Genomic DNA, 16,172 nt, shown 5'->3' on the forward strand with positions numbered 1-16,172 from the left:
CAGAACTGGGCTGGATGTAGTGTTAGAAATTTTTTATAGGGTGAACCTCCCCTTTAAGGGGACGCAATGCCAGGAAATAGAATGTGGCCCTCTCCAAATTCCATACCAGACCCTTATCCGAGCATGCAGCCTGGCAGGCAAGAAAAGTTAGTGGGGATGAGCAAGTCGCCCCACATCCTGAAACATACCAGGCCACATGCCCTCAACATGGAGGGATAGGTAACTTGGGGCAAAGCACCTTGTCTCCATGTTGAAGAGGTAAATGGGCCTCTTCCCATAACTCTGGCACCTAGATAACGGCTTCTCCCTGTGTGAATAAAAGATTGTGTATTTATGAATGGGCCCCCACAAACACACACACACACACACTAGCTATAATGCAGTCCCTAGTGACCAGTAATGTTAACCCATCATCTCCCTTATTGTGTCCATCTGAACATTAACCCTTTCACCTGCCACTGTATCTGACCTTCAATGTCTCCTGGTTATCACCTGTACAAGAATGTATCTAGTGCACCAATCTATTTTATAATACACTAAAACCTTGGTTTGAGAGCGTTTTGCAAGACAAGCAAAATGTTTTAACAAATTTTGCCTTGATATACAAGCGATGTGTTGATAGAAGAGTAGCATCATGTCACAACTGAGTATAAAAAGGAAGAGAGGAGCCTCTAAGTGTAGCAATATGGTTACATTTAATGAAGGTACAACATTTAGCAACTTATTGCTACACTTAGAGGTGCCTCTCTTCTCTTTTCTACCCTGTAAAAAAAATGCTTTGATATACAAGTGCTTTGGATTGCAAGCATGTTTCTGGAACAAATTATGCTCGCAAACCAAGGTTTTACTGTACTATTTATTATTTTCCAATAAAAAGGGATTTTTACAAAACATAATGGGATTGACACATAAGTGCAATTGTCTCCCATACATAGAGTAAGGAATAAAGAACACATCATATAAAAGGGGTGGAAAAGCAAATGCACATCAAATTTCAGAACTTAGACTGTAGGCAGTGACATACAAATCAGCGTATGCGACTTCAAACGTTATGCCCTGTACACACGATCGGTTCGTCTGATGAAAACGGTCCGATGGATCGTTTTCATCGGACGAACCAATCGTGTGTGGGCCCCATCGTTTTTTTTTCTCATCGGTGAAAAAAAATAGAACCTGTTTTAAAATTTTCTGATGGTTAAAAAACCGCTAGAATAAAACGATCGTCTGTGGAGAAATCCATCGGTCAAAAATCCACACATGCTCAGAATCAAGTCGACGCATGCTCGGAAGCATTGAACTTAATTTTTCTCTGCACGTCGTTGTGTTTTACGTCACCGCGTTGGACACGATCAGATTTTTAACTGATGGTGTGTAGGCAAAACTAATGAAAGTCAGCTTCATCGGATATCTGATGAAAAAATCGATCAGTCCGTTTTCATCGGATGAACTAATCGTGTACATGGCATTAGAGCAGTGGTTCTCAACCTTTTAGTGACGCGACCCCTTGATAAAATTTCCCAAGTTGTGGGGACCCCTAACAGTAAAATTATTTTCGTAGCGTGGGTTGTTGGCACCCAAGGCAAGACAAGTAATTTGCGCCCCTAACCCACGGAAATTTAGCGCTCCCTGAGTCCCCTCCACTCGTACAGTATTAAAACCTCATATGGTACATTTTAGGATGTACCACTCTTCGTTCTCCTTTTTTTCCCTTTTATCTCTCGCTATCCTAATTTCTTGTTTTTTTTCCCCTATCCCTCTCTCTCTTTCTTGTTTTTTTCTCTTATTCTTTCTCTCCCTTTTTCTTTCTTCCTCCCCCTCTTTTCCTCTCCCTTCCATGTATTCTCTATTTTAATTCCTTCTCTTACTCCTTGGTGGAGGGGGAATGGGATGAGTGGCAATGCTGGGGGGAGTTCTGATCAGCCAACTTAGGTGCTCTTGATCAAGGTCATCTGCTGATCTGAGAACTGTAGTGGGGACTTTTAATGGCAACTATAATCGCATGTAGTGTTACCCAGTGTGTCTCCGACTTTGTGGTGTCTCGTTGTTACATAAGTGACACCTATGCTGAAATCAGGAGATAGGGTCTCCTCCAGCCCCTCCCACCTCACAATCCTCACCAGTCAGCAGACCTCTAGTCTCTGCCCCCCAACCCATGCCGTGAACTGAATGGGCGGCTGCGAAGAGGCTGAGTGGGCGGCCGTGTGCTCCCGGAACAGCACAGCTGGGTGGCCACTGACTCCAGAGACAGCCCTGCTGAGCAGCCGCAAGAAGGCTAGGAGGGTGGTGCAGGCTTCAGGAACAGCCCAGGATTTGGTGACCCCTGGCAAATCATTTGACCCCCGAGGGGATCCCACCCCCAGGTTGAGAACCACTGTGTTAGAGCCAGTGAGTCTTAAATCTGCAGGTCAACAATGTAACAGCAAGTGAATGGGACCCTACTGGCCCCATTTAATGTGTGACATGTTTTTTCCAATCCAATGTGTCAATCTGAGACAGAGTAAACCTGGTTAGTTTGGACATAATGTACTTCCCCCCCCAAAAAAATTGGGGGCTTTTCGTAGTATTCTTGTGTTCCTTTATTTTATTTTTATTTTTTTCATTTATTTTTATTTATGGTCTTCTTTTTTTTTTATTTATTTTTTATAGTGGGGGGGGGGGATATAAAATTAATTTGGGTACAATGTTTGCATGACGGCGTAATTGTCAGTCAAACTATAACAGTGCTGAAAAATGGCCTGGTAATAAAAAGATTATGGGTTGGTATAGAAGTGATAAAGTGTTTGTAAACCTTAACAATAACCTGCTCCTCCCTTTTGGTCAGTTAAATATACCATCAGACATAGTTCCCTGTTACCAAAAAACTGCCTTTGCAGGTAAGTGGCGTCTATAGCTGAAAACAAACTGTACAGCTTTGATCAAATTTGCTAAAAGCCTCCTGAATCCTGACTGAAAAACTCCCAAGGATTGCACTTTTTTGTCTTTACTTGCACAGCTTTCAGGACTTTTTTTTTTTTTGCTTTCACAGGGAAAAGTTTCCAACAGCAGAGGGAAGCGATGAAGCAGACAATAGAAGAGGATAAGGAGCCTGAAAAATCAGGTGAATGTAAAATATAGTATACTTCCCCCATGCTGGTTTGCTCCTACTTGAAAGCAAATTGGTCAAGTGTCTTAAATTACATGTAAGATTTTTAGATTCAGCTTGGTGTTCACTTTTTTTAATGTGTGTGAATATTTTAAATATGAGTCTGTAAATATTTACACGTTTACGTGGTACAGCCACATTTTCATTACTTAAAGCGGTGGTTCACCCTCCTTCACATCATTATACCATTACATTCGGCATCGTAGCGCGAGCTACGGTATGCCGGTCTTAAATTTTTAATCCCCGTACTCACTGTGCTATCGATCATTGAAGAATCCGACTCCCGCGGGGAATGGGCGTGCCTATGGAGAGGGAGGATGATTGACGGCCGGCTCTGGCACGTCACGCTCCCCGAAGACAGCTGGAGTAGGTCTCGGCTCTTCACGGCGCCTGCGCACAGGCTATGCGCAGGCGCCATGAAGAGCCAAGCCTATTTCGGCTATTTCCGGAGAAGCGTGACGTGCCAGGGCCGGCCGTCAATCACCTTCTCTCACCATAGGAACGCCCATTCCCCGGAATCTTCAATGAGCCATAGCACAGTGAGTACGGGGATAAAAAATGTAAGACCGGCATACCGTAGCTCGCGCTACGATGCCGAATGTAATGGTATAATAAAAAAAAAACATTTTTTTTTTTTTTAACAGGGTGAACCCCCGCTGTGAACACTTCACAGAGGTGGGGACGCCGAAGCTCCAGAGTGCTCCCCCTCCCTTCTCGTCTGTGTCCAGAGGCAGAGAGCGCATGTGGCGAGTGCTGCGGTTCCCCATCCAGCTTGCTGTCCGCCGACAACTGGGGACCCCTGCTGTAGGGGGGGGGGCTGCTGGGGGGGCTCTGATGGGGGACACCTGCTGGGGCGGGGCTCTGATGGGGGGACACCTGCTGGGGGGGGGGGGGGGCTCTGATGGGGGACACCTGCTGGGGGGGGCTCTGATGGGGATCCCTGCTGTGGGGGAGGGGGATCTGATGGGGACTTTTATATAAGCTGCACGTGCCGCAGGTCACTTTCTCCCCAGAATGTCGCTCATTCTCAACTGTAAAAGTTGGGAGATATGCAGGAGCGGATCAGGGGAGGAAAAACTGTGCCATTGTTATCAACAGGAAGATGGCTCTCTGTGTTTACTGCCCATCCCCCTCCCTCCCTCCTGTCAATGAAGGATAGCGAAGCAGCCGGAGATCAGAGGGCACATGTCTGAGTGGAGAGAGAGCAGCCGTGGGCTCTTAGACTCCCTCTCCTCCTCACACTGCTATACTAGTGAACGGCGCTTGCCAGGACAGCTAACTGCTATGTTTCTTCTCCCTCCTTCATATTGGCCAGGGAAGAAATACAATGAAAAAGGAGCAGAGAAGATTGTGGGACATATAGTCCCGAGGACTGGCATCCCCATTGTGACCTGAAAACTGCAGCCCACACAGTATGCCCAGCCGAATGGCAGAAGGGTGAGAGAGAGAGCCAGTAGCCCGGGAAAAGCTTTCAGGGATGTGCATCCAGGACTCCAGGGAGAGGACTGTGCTGAGGGGACGCCATCAGAGAGAGAACCCTGACCATCTCCTGTATCATGTCTGCAGTCTCTGACCATCTCTTGTATCATGTCTGCAGTATGTCTGGGGGCTCTTACTAACAGACGCCCTGGGCCTCTGTGTGCATTAGTGTACTCATTTTCATTATTGTTAAAAGATCATGGAAGGATCCCAGGGTAATGAAGACTTCTTAGGGAAGCATCTCTGTGTTTGAGTCGTAGCCATAGAAACGTGTAAAGGGGAGCAGTTAGTAAGATGACCACGCCCATGTGGGGGGCACCAGAAATATTTCTGCACCCAGGCGTCTGTGACCCTAGGATCGGCCCTGTGCCTGTTGTGCCATGAATTTGTATCATAAAGTATCCTGTTGTCTTGAATTCCTTTGTGTGAAATTTCTAATGTTCCTGTCAGTCCCTCTGCTTTCCTTTTAAAAACTGACCACGCTAAGCAGGAGAGCACATCGTGGTCAGTTCTCTGGCTATGCTGGAAACTCGGTGTGCTCTCCTCCAATGATCAGACTTGTCCTGATGCCCCCGCTGCACAGCCATTTACTGGGAATGTGCTGCTGCTTTTCTCTTCCCTCTAGCTCTTATGCAGCTGAGAACAGAGTGAATGTGATCACTTGTAAAAAAAAATTATTTTATATATATATATATATATATATATATATATATATATATATATATATATATATATATATATATATATATATATACCTTCTTTATATCTATACAAATTTTTTTTGCCTTTTTAACTGAATGGGTGTTTTAGAAGGTGATTGTTTTTCGCCATACATTATACAATTTTCCTGTTTAATTTTCTTTAGATATACCTTCAACTATGTAGTGCAAGGGCCTGCCTGATTGCATACACAGTAAAAGTGTTTAGGTTTGACCTCCATATTATATGGTTTTGGTAAATCATATGGTAATTAACCACTTAAGGACCTTGCCTTTTTTTCAGACTTGGTGTTTACAAGATTAACAATATTTACAAGATTAAAACATTTTTTTTTGCTAGAAAATTACTTCACACCCCCAAACATTATATATATTTTTTCTAACACCCTAGAGAATAAAATGGCGGTCATTGCAATACTTTTTGTCACACCGTATTTGCGCAGTGGTCTTACAAGCGCACTTTTTTGGAACAAATTCACTTTTTTTTTAATAAAAAAATAAGACAACAGTAAAGTTAGCCCAATTTTTTTTTTTTATTGTGAAAGATAATGTTACGCCAAGTAAAATGATACCCAACATGTCATGCTTCAAAATTGCGCCCGCTCGTGGAATGGCATCAAAATTTTACCCTTAAAAATCTCCATAGGCGACTATGAATATGCCTTTAAGAAGCATGGGCGGAAGTGACGTTTTGACGTTGTTTCTGCTATGCTATGGAGACGGGTGGGGGCCATCTTGCCCTCACTCGTATTCCAGCCGAGCAGGAGACAGGACCCGATCGCCTCCGCTGCTACCGACGGCTCCAGTAAGTGGCGGAGGGCGCGAGAGGGGGTCCCTCTTCCGTCGCCGATAACTGTGATCTTGCGGCGAATCCGCCGCGGAGACCACCGTTATCGTTTAAAGGACCGCTCACTGAAAAGATGGATATCTCGGTTGTGGCAGCGGCTGCTGCCGTTACCGAGATATCCATCTTTTAAAAAATGACATATATACAGTGCGCGGTCCTTAAGTGGTTAAAAATATTGTTTTTTTGTAGCTAATGTAAATAATGCTTTACTGTAAGTGTATTTTTGAGAATTTTTTTTACATATTCAGTACATCTCTGCAATAAAGTATATGCACAGTTCACAAGTTTTATCCCCTTAAAGCGGTGTTCCAACCAGGAAAAAAAAATTAAAAGCCAGCAGCTACACATACTGCAGCTGCTGGCTTTTAATAAATGGACACTTACTTGTCCTGGAGTCCAGCGATGTCGGCACCCGCAGCTGATGTTTCCATCAGCTGTCGGGTGCTCCGCCGCCATTGCGGATAGGCGAACCTGGCAGTGTAGCCTTTCGGCTTCACGCCGGGAACCCTACTGCGCATGTGCGAGGCCCCGCTCCTCTCTCCTATTGGCTCAGTGGCCAAGGGAGGAGGAGGGAGCCCCACGGAGACGTCACTGCTCCGTGGCAGGGACTCACGAAAGTGGGAAAGGATACCTTTCATACAGGTATCCTGTCCCCACTCCCCCCGAAAGGTGCCAATTGTGGCACCGGAGGGGGGGGTGGAATAAGATGAGCGTTAAGTTCCACTTTTGGGTGGAACTCCGCTTTAACACTGCAACTACAGATTCAATGCGACTAGTTTTCTGTTTGAGCTGACACCAGTGCCAATTCTGCACTAAATACGAAGAAGTGTTAACAACACCCCCAGTAGTCTCTGGTGGACTACAGAACACCTCCCGCTTTCCCATCTCCATACCGTAAGGGGGGGTTCAAATCCAGTAGTTGAGAATTCAGGCAGGGCTGATAACGCTGCTAAAGATTTCACTGCAGAGGAGGTAAGCCTCGTACACACGACCGGTTTTCCTGGCAGGAAAACTGCCAGGAGAGCTTTTGGCCGGGAATCCCAGCCGTGTGTATGCTCCCTAGCAGTTTTCCCGACAGGAAAACTGCCGGAAAAAAATAGATCGCTCCGCTGATCCCAGCTGAGCCGGCGGATGACAGGGCGGTCCCCGTACACTGTGCAGGGACCGCCCTGCCAGATCTTCACTCTCCCCTATGGGAGGATCAGATGAACACGGACCGTCTGTCCGTGTTCACCCGATCCGCTCTGTAGATGGATGGAAAAATAGTATTTTCCTCTGTCTGCAGAATTGGAGGATTGCGGACACTGATGAGATCGGGTGTCAGCGGATGTTTATCCGCTGACACCTGCTATCTCATAGGGATCAATGTGTGTCCCTTTTTCATCCGGCATGTGTGAAAGGGGCCTTAGGTGTATAAAAAAAACTTTCAAAATCTGCTCCCTACAAACCCACCCTAAAACACTTACATGAGCCCAATCTCGATCCAGTACCTCTTCTCCCGTCTCTTCTCACAGGAAATGCTGCAGGAGTGTGAAGCATTTGCTCCTTCTGCTATCGGTGAAATCCTGTGGGAAGAGAGCCGGGTGCGGGGCCAAGCCACACTCTGTGTGTCTATAGACACTTGCAAGCAACTTGCTATGGCATCACTTGAAGAGGAGGAGTAAACAACACCAAGGGGGGACCTCAGAAGAGGGGGTTCAGGTCTTCTCTGTGCAATGCGATTGCACAGAGCAGGTAAGTATTCACTGTTAACTGCCTCCCGCTGGCTGTATAGACAAATGATGGCGGGCAGGATACCCTCTTGTTCTGAGTTGATGTCATATGATGTCAACCAGTCTCACTGTGATCATGCGCCTGTGGGGGTGCGCAGTGTCCCATTGGGGTGTCCAATTAGAGACGATCACGTGTAAACACAGAAGTGCCGGTAATCATCTCTCCTTGCCTCACACTGACAGTGTGAGAGGAGAGTAGAGCTGATCAATAGCATCTCCTCACAGGGGAGACCTGTACAGATAATCAGGTCACTGATTATGAGTGCAGCCCCAACAGTGCCTAGCAGTCATGTCAGTCTGTGCCCATTAGTGATGCCAATTTGTCTTTTTATCAATAGGATGTCCTCTACAGGGACTGTTAGCCTTTTCAAGACACAGGAATCGGCCAGTCAATAACCAGGATGATGCACTTTTTTGAGCCCCTCCTCTATGGGCAAAGGTTTGGCAGGAGCAAAGACTTTATCAGGGTTTGGTCATTCACCCTCCAAGACAGGCTGCAATAGGGAATGTACTGGAAAAGTCTTAACAGGCTGTGAGGGTCATTTAGAGCAGTGGTTCTCAATCTCGGTCCTCAAGTACCCCCAACAGGCCATGTTTTGGGAACTTCCCATAGATAAAATGGCTCTTATCAATACCATGTCATTGATGATAGGATTTTAATAACGGCCTACCCATAAAATCCCTTTCTTTGGAGTACATCAGAGGACACAGGGCACTATAGTAAATACTATATGGGTTATACGCCCACCTTCAGGTGAATGGACACTGGCATAATCAAGACAGGAAGTCCCCTCCCATACAGGCAGTACCTCAGTTTTGTAGCAAAGCAATATATATATATATATATATATATATATATATATATATATATATATATATATATTCTCCCAATAAGAGGGGAGGGGCCTCTGTGTCCTGTGATGTACTCTAAAGAAAAGGATTTTACAGGCAAGCTGTTATAAAAAATCCTATTTTCTTTCTGGTATATCACAGAGCACTGTAGTAATTACTGTATGGGATGTCCAAAAGCAATGCCATCTGAGGGGAGGGAGACACACAAAATAAGCAAACCCCCGTCAGATCTGAGGACATATACTGCTGCCTGCAGAACACTGCCCCAAGGCGTCGTCCTCTTGTTGACCTACGTCCACCTGGTAGAAACTTGTGAATGTATGCACTGATGACCATGTTGCGGTTTTGCCACAGAGGCTTGGTGATGCACTGCTCAAGAAGCACTGACTGCCCTGGTAGAGTGTGCTCTCTAGGACGAAAAGGCGGAATCTTTCCCTTTTAAAACATAAGCCTGAGCAATAACCTGACAAATCCACTTAGAAATGGTAAATTTTAATGCTGCCTGTCCTCTTCTGGGGCCCTCTGGCAACACAAACAAAGCATCAGTTTTCCATATCTGGGCAGTTGTTTGCAGATAAAAATGAACTGCCCTTACTACATGCAGAGAATGTAATAATTCATCTGCAGAACATGGTTCTGGGAAAAATCGACGGTAGGGAAACATCCTGGTTCATATGAAAACCTGACACTACCCTGCCCCTATGAAAATCAAGTATGGCTCTTTACAGGAAAAAGCAGCCTATTCTAAACACTTTTTGCGGAGGTTAACAATGGAAAAGAGTACCGCTCCAAGCCCTGCGACCTATGCTGTGCTCCCGCCCTGTAGTACTGACAGGTGCGCTGATCCGTGGAAAAAAAGAAAAAAGAAATGTTCCTGGACTGCGGCACTCTGATAGGCGATTTATTGAAACAAAATGAACAAAGGATAAAATCAAAAGCTGTATAACATCCAAAAATTCATGCAACACTGCAATCAATGGTAGAAAGTGGACATAGGGGACACAAAAGCTAACATGTTTCACATCATTAATAGATGCTTAGTCATAGCTGGGTTGTGTGAGGATCTGAAAGGATTTAAATAGAAAACTTTGAACGCATCCAAACCAATTAAAGCTGGTCTGCACAGCATTAGAAAATTAGATACCTGATTGAAACTGACACAACCCATGGCCAGAACAGCATCTGCACAATAAAAACGAAAAACACACGTGTATGTGACATTCTAACCTAAAACACATTTTATGATATAGACTTTATAAGTGTATGTAAAAACATACAAAGAAATGCAATAAATGAATAAATATATATAAATCTACTGCAAAAATAAAGTGCTATTAAATAAATATAAATGAAAACCGATATGAATGATATTGTGGTAATAAAATGTGGAGACCGTGTGTGAATGTGGAGTTGTTCATAAATACGGTGCTGATCTGTGTTGGAAATAAAACATAACAACAATGAATTGTTGATATGCAAGTGCGCAAAAACTGCAATAAATATATGAATATAAACGTGTATATATATAATTATGAAAACATGGTCCAACATTAAGTGAAATAAATTAAATGGAATTAGATTAAATAAAATTAAATACAATTTAAAATTAAGCTCGGACCCATGTAGTGCAATGAATTAAATTAAATATTTGTATTTGTATTTGTGCAGACAAATATGTTCAATGTTTGTATAATATAGTCATGCCCATGATGTAATGTGGGCAAACCCCGACAAGCATGATGAGTATGCATGAAGAGAAATTATTTATAAATAAAAACATAAGTTGCTAAAATTTGTATAAATTAATATACTAAAGTTATAATTACTACCAACAACACTTGTCATATAAACGAATCCATTGCATCTAAACTTTTTGCGGAGGTTACCGCAACTAAGAACACCAATTTCTTTGCCAAAAGAAGCAAAGGAATCTTGTGTATTGGCTTAAAGGGCTGTCTTTGCAAACCTGACAGAACTAGATTTAGACCTCATGGGCACAAGGGTTATCTGACTGACAGACTTGTCCGAGTTACCCCTTGTATAAAGGCCCAGACCAAAAAAACGTGAAACAAGCGACCTTTGGAAAAATACTGCCAAGACCGAAATCTGACTTTTGACCGTACTCAAGGCCAGCTTCATTTCTACCTTAAACGGTAGAAAGACAAGAATTCTATCTATGACATACCTTCGAGGGTGCCAACCCTTGGTTTTACACCGGGAGGCATAGATCCTCCAAACCCTATAATAAATGGTCCTAGAGGCTGGCTCTCTAGCATTAATCAGGGTGGTAGTCACTGAACCTGAAAACCCTTAAATCTTTAGGATGTGGGTTTCAACACCCATGCTGTCAAATTTAATGACTGTAAGGTAGGATGGAATACCGGCCCTTGTGACAGCAGGTCTGGACAAGATGGAAGAGTCCACGAAACCCCTACTGCCAACCTCATGATCTCTCTGCATACCAAGATCTCCTGGGCCACGTTGGAGCTACTAGGATTACCGGATTTCCTTGCTCCCTTCATCCAGCAAAGAAATCACGGCAGCAGCTCAACTGGGGGGAATGCATAAATCGGTGAAAAAATTATCTCACGGGGTCATTAACGCATGTGACCCGAGTGCAAGAGGGTCCCTTGTTCTTGACACAAAGCTGTCCAACTTCTGGTGCCCCCTGCTGTGGCATAGTCGGACTGTAACCTAACAGAACAATTCCGTATCCTGAAAGTCCAGGCCATTAAGCCAAACGTATTGCCTCAACCTCTGGGATGTTGATGGGCAAGGTTTTCTCGGACTCTGACCATTTTCCTTGGATGGTGGTCTTCTCTAGGACTACTCCCAGCCCATAGGCTGGCATCCATTGTTACCACTTTCCAGATAACCGGAATGAAGGATCTTTTGGGGCCAGATTCATTGGGTAATCCAAAACTTGGGTTTTCTTGTACCAAGCAGACATAAAACTGTATTGTAACAGTCTTGAATTAAACTGGGCATAGGGAATTGCTTTGAATGAAGTCCTCATCTTTCATAGCAAACCTCATGCAAAGGCAAATAGAAGGACCCTTCCTTGCCCTGACCACCTGGACCAGCTCTCTTATAGCGTTGACTTTTGCCTGGGGCAAAACTGTCTTTCCTGGGCTGTATCTATGGCCAAGCTCAAATACTCCAGTCTTTTTACTGGTTGTAAGAATGATTTCTCCAGGTTGAGAATCCAACCTAGGTGTTCCAGTTACCTGACCATTCTGGACACCCCCTGGTTTAATCGTGCTAGTGATCTAACAGTAGCAGGTCATCTAGGTATTCCGTCACTGCTATACCCTGAGCCCTTAATCTTGCTAGTTCTGGGGCCAAGACCTTCGTAAATACCCGGGGTGCGGTGGCTAACACGAAGGGCAAGGCCACCTGAAAGTGGCGCTGTTCCACCGCAAAACGCAGAAACTTCTGATGAGTGGGGAAATTTGGCACTGACCGGATTGACTCCCAATGCGTAAAGAGCGGATGTCTGAGAAGCGATTCAGATCCTTGAGATCGACAAAAGGGTCTGACATCTCCAATCAGCTTCGGTACCGTGAAGAGATTTGAATAACCACACACCCTGCCCTTCTGAGGGGGTCTCTATGATTCCCTGAAACCTCAATCGGTCCAGTGCCAGAAATAAAGAACATTCTTTTTATTAGGTCTTTGGGGAGTAGACTAGGGCTACTACAGGGATGACCCATATAGCCCTTGAAAACCACATAAGTCTTGGAATTCTGCTCTGTAGGCTTCTGCCCTCAGGCAACATCTGCAGTCCTATACAAACACATAGGAAAATAGTTGCAGAAAAACATACATTAAACATACATTAAAACAAGTACACACGTATACAGTTTTAATGTATGCAGCATGTGTTAAAGCAATATACCTCTTATGGAAGTGTGTGTACATGGTTTTAGCATGAGACCATACAAATATGCTTTTAGGCAAAATATGAAAAGTGTGTGCTGTACACACGCATTCATGTAGCACGTGTGCCATGGAACAAGCATCTTTGCAAAGCAAGCATGCGTTTATGAAATGATTTATGCAACATTACTCAGCACATATCTATGCAGACATGTATTCCTATGCGATCCTGAGGAGTCATGTATATTTAAAGTGGAGTTCAACCCAAAATAGGAACTTCTGCTTTTCCGGTTCCTCCCTCCCTCCGGTGTCACATTTGGCACCTTTCAGGGGGGAGCAGATGCCTGTCTAATACAGGTATTCTGCTCCCACTTCCGGGACCAGATACCCAAGCCACCCGTTGGTAATTGCGCCCCTTCCGGTGCCTTCAAAACCCCCCCCCCCCCGCTGTCTTCTGGGAGACACACGGGTCCCAAAAGATAGCAGGGACCATGCGAGTCACGCATGCGCAGTAGGGAACCAGCTTCACTGCCTGATTCCCTTACCGAAGATTCAGGTGCCGAATCAGGTGCGGGCGAGCTGTCCTTATTTTAAAAGTCAGCAGCTACAGTATCTGTAAGTGCTGACTGAAAAAAAAAAAATAGGTGAACCTCCGCTTTAATTAAACATGTATTAACATGCCTCATTGTCCAACCATGCATCTTTAGGTGATCATGCAACTTTTTAGGCGATCATGCACTCTTATGCGATCCAGCATTTTTATGCAATCAAGCCTATACAAACATAACCATGCATCTTTATGTGACCGTGTATCCTTAAGCGGTCATGCGTTCTTATGTAATCAAAAACATTTTTTTTTTTACCCAAACATGCATTTTGTACACACATGATCATGTATCTTTATGCAAACGTGAACTGGTAAAAACAGTTATCTTCAGCAACCTGTTTAAGCAGCAACCGTGTGTTCCAGCAACTGTGCTATTTTAGCATCTGTGCATATCAGCATTTGTGTGTGTGATACATTTGCCTATATGTCTCAGTGTACTGCTCCCTGCTAGCCATATGGGTTAGAGGTAGAAAGGAATTTCATGTGTGATTCATTGCTCTGACAGGTTATTGACGTGCTAATGTCCCCTCACTATTCTAAACGTTAATTGATCTATTGTGTTGTGTAAAGAAGATCTGTGTTTACCCTTAAAAGATGTGTATTGTATCATCAGGCTAAATGATTAGAGAAGTAGTATGTTAATTATTCTGATTGCTTCAGTGTAGTAATTAACTCCAGTGATGTCTTTATCTAAAGAAACGTGTCTGCAGGGTCGGCTCCGACTTGTCTCCTATAATCTGTATGGGAAACCCCACTGTGTGAGGGGGGCGTTCCTAGCAGGCTGTAACCACATATAAGCTGAGTTTTTGTGTCAATAAACAGTCTTGGTTCCAGCATCCAGTCTTGACTCATGTGTGGGGAATCCTGTGATGTTCTTGTATGGAGAGGAGGGAATGCTTGACGGGGATATCATACCGATACCGTCACAGTGTGTCTTTAGCAACTGTGCATATCGGCATCTGTGCGTGTTAGTCAACTGGGCCTATCGGCATCTGTGCGTATTAGCAACTGTGCATTTTAGAAGTACAATGCAAGCTTTAAGTAGGTGATACCATATGTGGGATCTGAATTCATGGCCTCAGTTTTTCAAGGTAGGAGCCCAGACCACCAGGATACTGGGCCTTTGCTTAGCAACTGTGCGATTTATCAAGTTTGTAAGCAAGCACCTGCTCAACTGCAGTAGACCTGTAGGATACCAAGCACATATGCTCATGCCTATGAAACATGTATTATAAAAACATGCATTTAAGCACAAAAAATGCAAGCACGTATATTATGCTGTTCCTACCCACAATCATATAATGACACTTTCAAAGTGAACTGCTAATCATCCAGGGGTGTATCTACTACTTACAGCTGTACATGCCCCTTGGAAAGGCAGAAAATATGCAGCACGTAATCATGACTTGTCTGCACCCGTTCCTAAGCCATTACTCACACACTCACGGTCCACTGTTCTGTCTCCAAGGCCTATCTGACCTGTCAGCACATGGTAATGGCTGCTCTTCCTTTTCCTGCCTACAATAAACAGTAGGCTAGACTTGAAGAAAACCTGTGCCCTCTAGTTGCTGGGGAAAAAACAGCAGCATGCGTGAGCAAGAGTACAATCTTCACCCATCACGGCGGTTTGGTGTCATGCCAGACCTTCAAGGATGGGGTCCCTAAAGAGACAGATTGCTGCTCCAGGCAGGTCTTTGTTGGGTTCAAATCTTCTCAGGAACTGAGTAAGGATGAGCTCTGGCGTGTTCGCATAGTACACGTGCAGAGCCCGCCAGGAAGTGTGCACGGCGCTGTGCTAATCACAGCCAGGGAGACATTTCCCGATCTCTGCAGCCGATCCTCGCGACAATGTCTCCCTGGCTGTGATTAGCACAGCGCCGTGCACACTTCCTGGCGGGCTCTGCATGTGTACAATGCGAACACGCCAGAGCTCATCCTTGGAACTGAGGGTGCTAGAAATGCACATGGCAATCAAGAACAAAAGATGATCAGGACAGCCGCATTCCAATCCAACGTAACTTTAATGTAAAAAAACTGGAAACGGGCACTACAAGTCACAGCAAGGAAACCTAGGACACTGACGCATTTCACACTAACTTCAGTGTTTCCTCATAGGGGACGGGGTCCCCTCTGTACGTAGGATACACTGCCTTGGACCTTGTATAGCGCCCTGCCAGAGCAAACCTGTGGTATAGCAATGTGACCAAGGTGCTGGATCTCAGGGCCCAGCTCTCCTAAGAGAAGCGTTACAGGCTAAACCTCGTTCTTCGGTACCAAGGCTCGGGTACCACCCACTTCAGTCTTTGTTTTGGCTTTTTAAATGGATCTGATAGTGTAGTTCCCTGACCATGTTCAGGCCATCTATGGCGCACTCATTAACCGTGATTAACACCTTAGACAGCCGGTGGTCGCAGGATGGGTAAATAGTATCCCCTTGTCTCGGCAGGGTGTTTTCGGCTGGTGCATTCCTGGGGAGGTCGACTAAGGGTCCGCCCTGCTTTCCTCTCTCCCTTCCTCTCCCTCCTTCCCCGTTCTGGGTGGCCGCTGTGAGGTGGGGGGTCCACCTGAGGGGGGGGCTCTGCTACTGCCTGCTGCTGTGTGGTACTGTATTTTTTTTTATTGTGATGGTGCTGTGACAGTGTCTGCTGTGTTTCACAGGGTGTTTAACACGTGTACGGCCGCCATTTTGCCAGAGCCACAGTTCTATATGTCAGCGTCCATTTTCTTGTAGCCCGCATGCTGTTTTTCTGCATGTCGGCAGCCATCTTGAAAAAGTTTTGGCCTCTAGTGTCTGGAATAACGGCGCCTGAGGGAACGACACAGCACGGACAGCGCACTAAGCTCTGCACAGTGGTACAGCCTGGTTCTGGGTGGT

The 16,172-nt window shown here is 45.0% G+C and overlaps 1 protein-coding gene across 2 annotated transcripts in view; it reads left to right on the forward strand.

The window, feature by feature from the left end:
- Positions 1 to 16,172, forward strand: part of PALS1 (protein associated with LIN7 1, MAGUK family member) — a 340,500-nt gene that overhangs the window by 254,721 nt on the left and 69,607 nt on the right. For both annotated transcript variants that reach the window (XM_040332883.1, XM_040332882.1), the window contains exon 9: positions 3,026 to 3,097. In XM_040332883.1, coding sequence (XP_040188817.1) covers positions 3,026 to 3,097 — 72 coding nt within the window. The remainder of the gene's footprint in view (positions 1 to 3,025; positions 3,098 to 16,172) is intronic.

This window comes from Rana temporaria, chromosome 13 (assembly GCF_905171775.1).
Source record: "Rana temporaria chromosome 13, aRanTem1.1, whole genome shotgun sequence".
Lineage (NCBI taxonomy): Eukaryota > Metazoa > Chordata > Amphibia > Anura > Ranidae > Rana > Rana temporaria.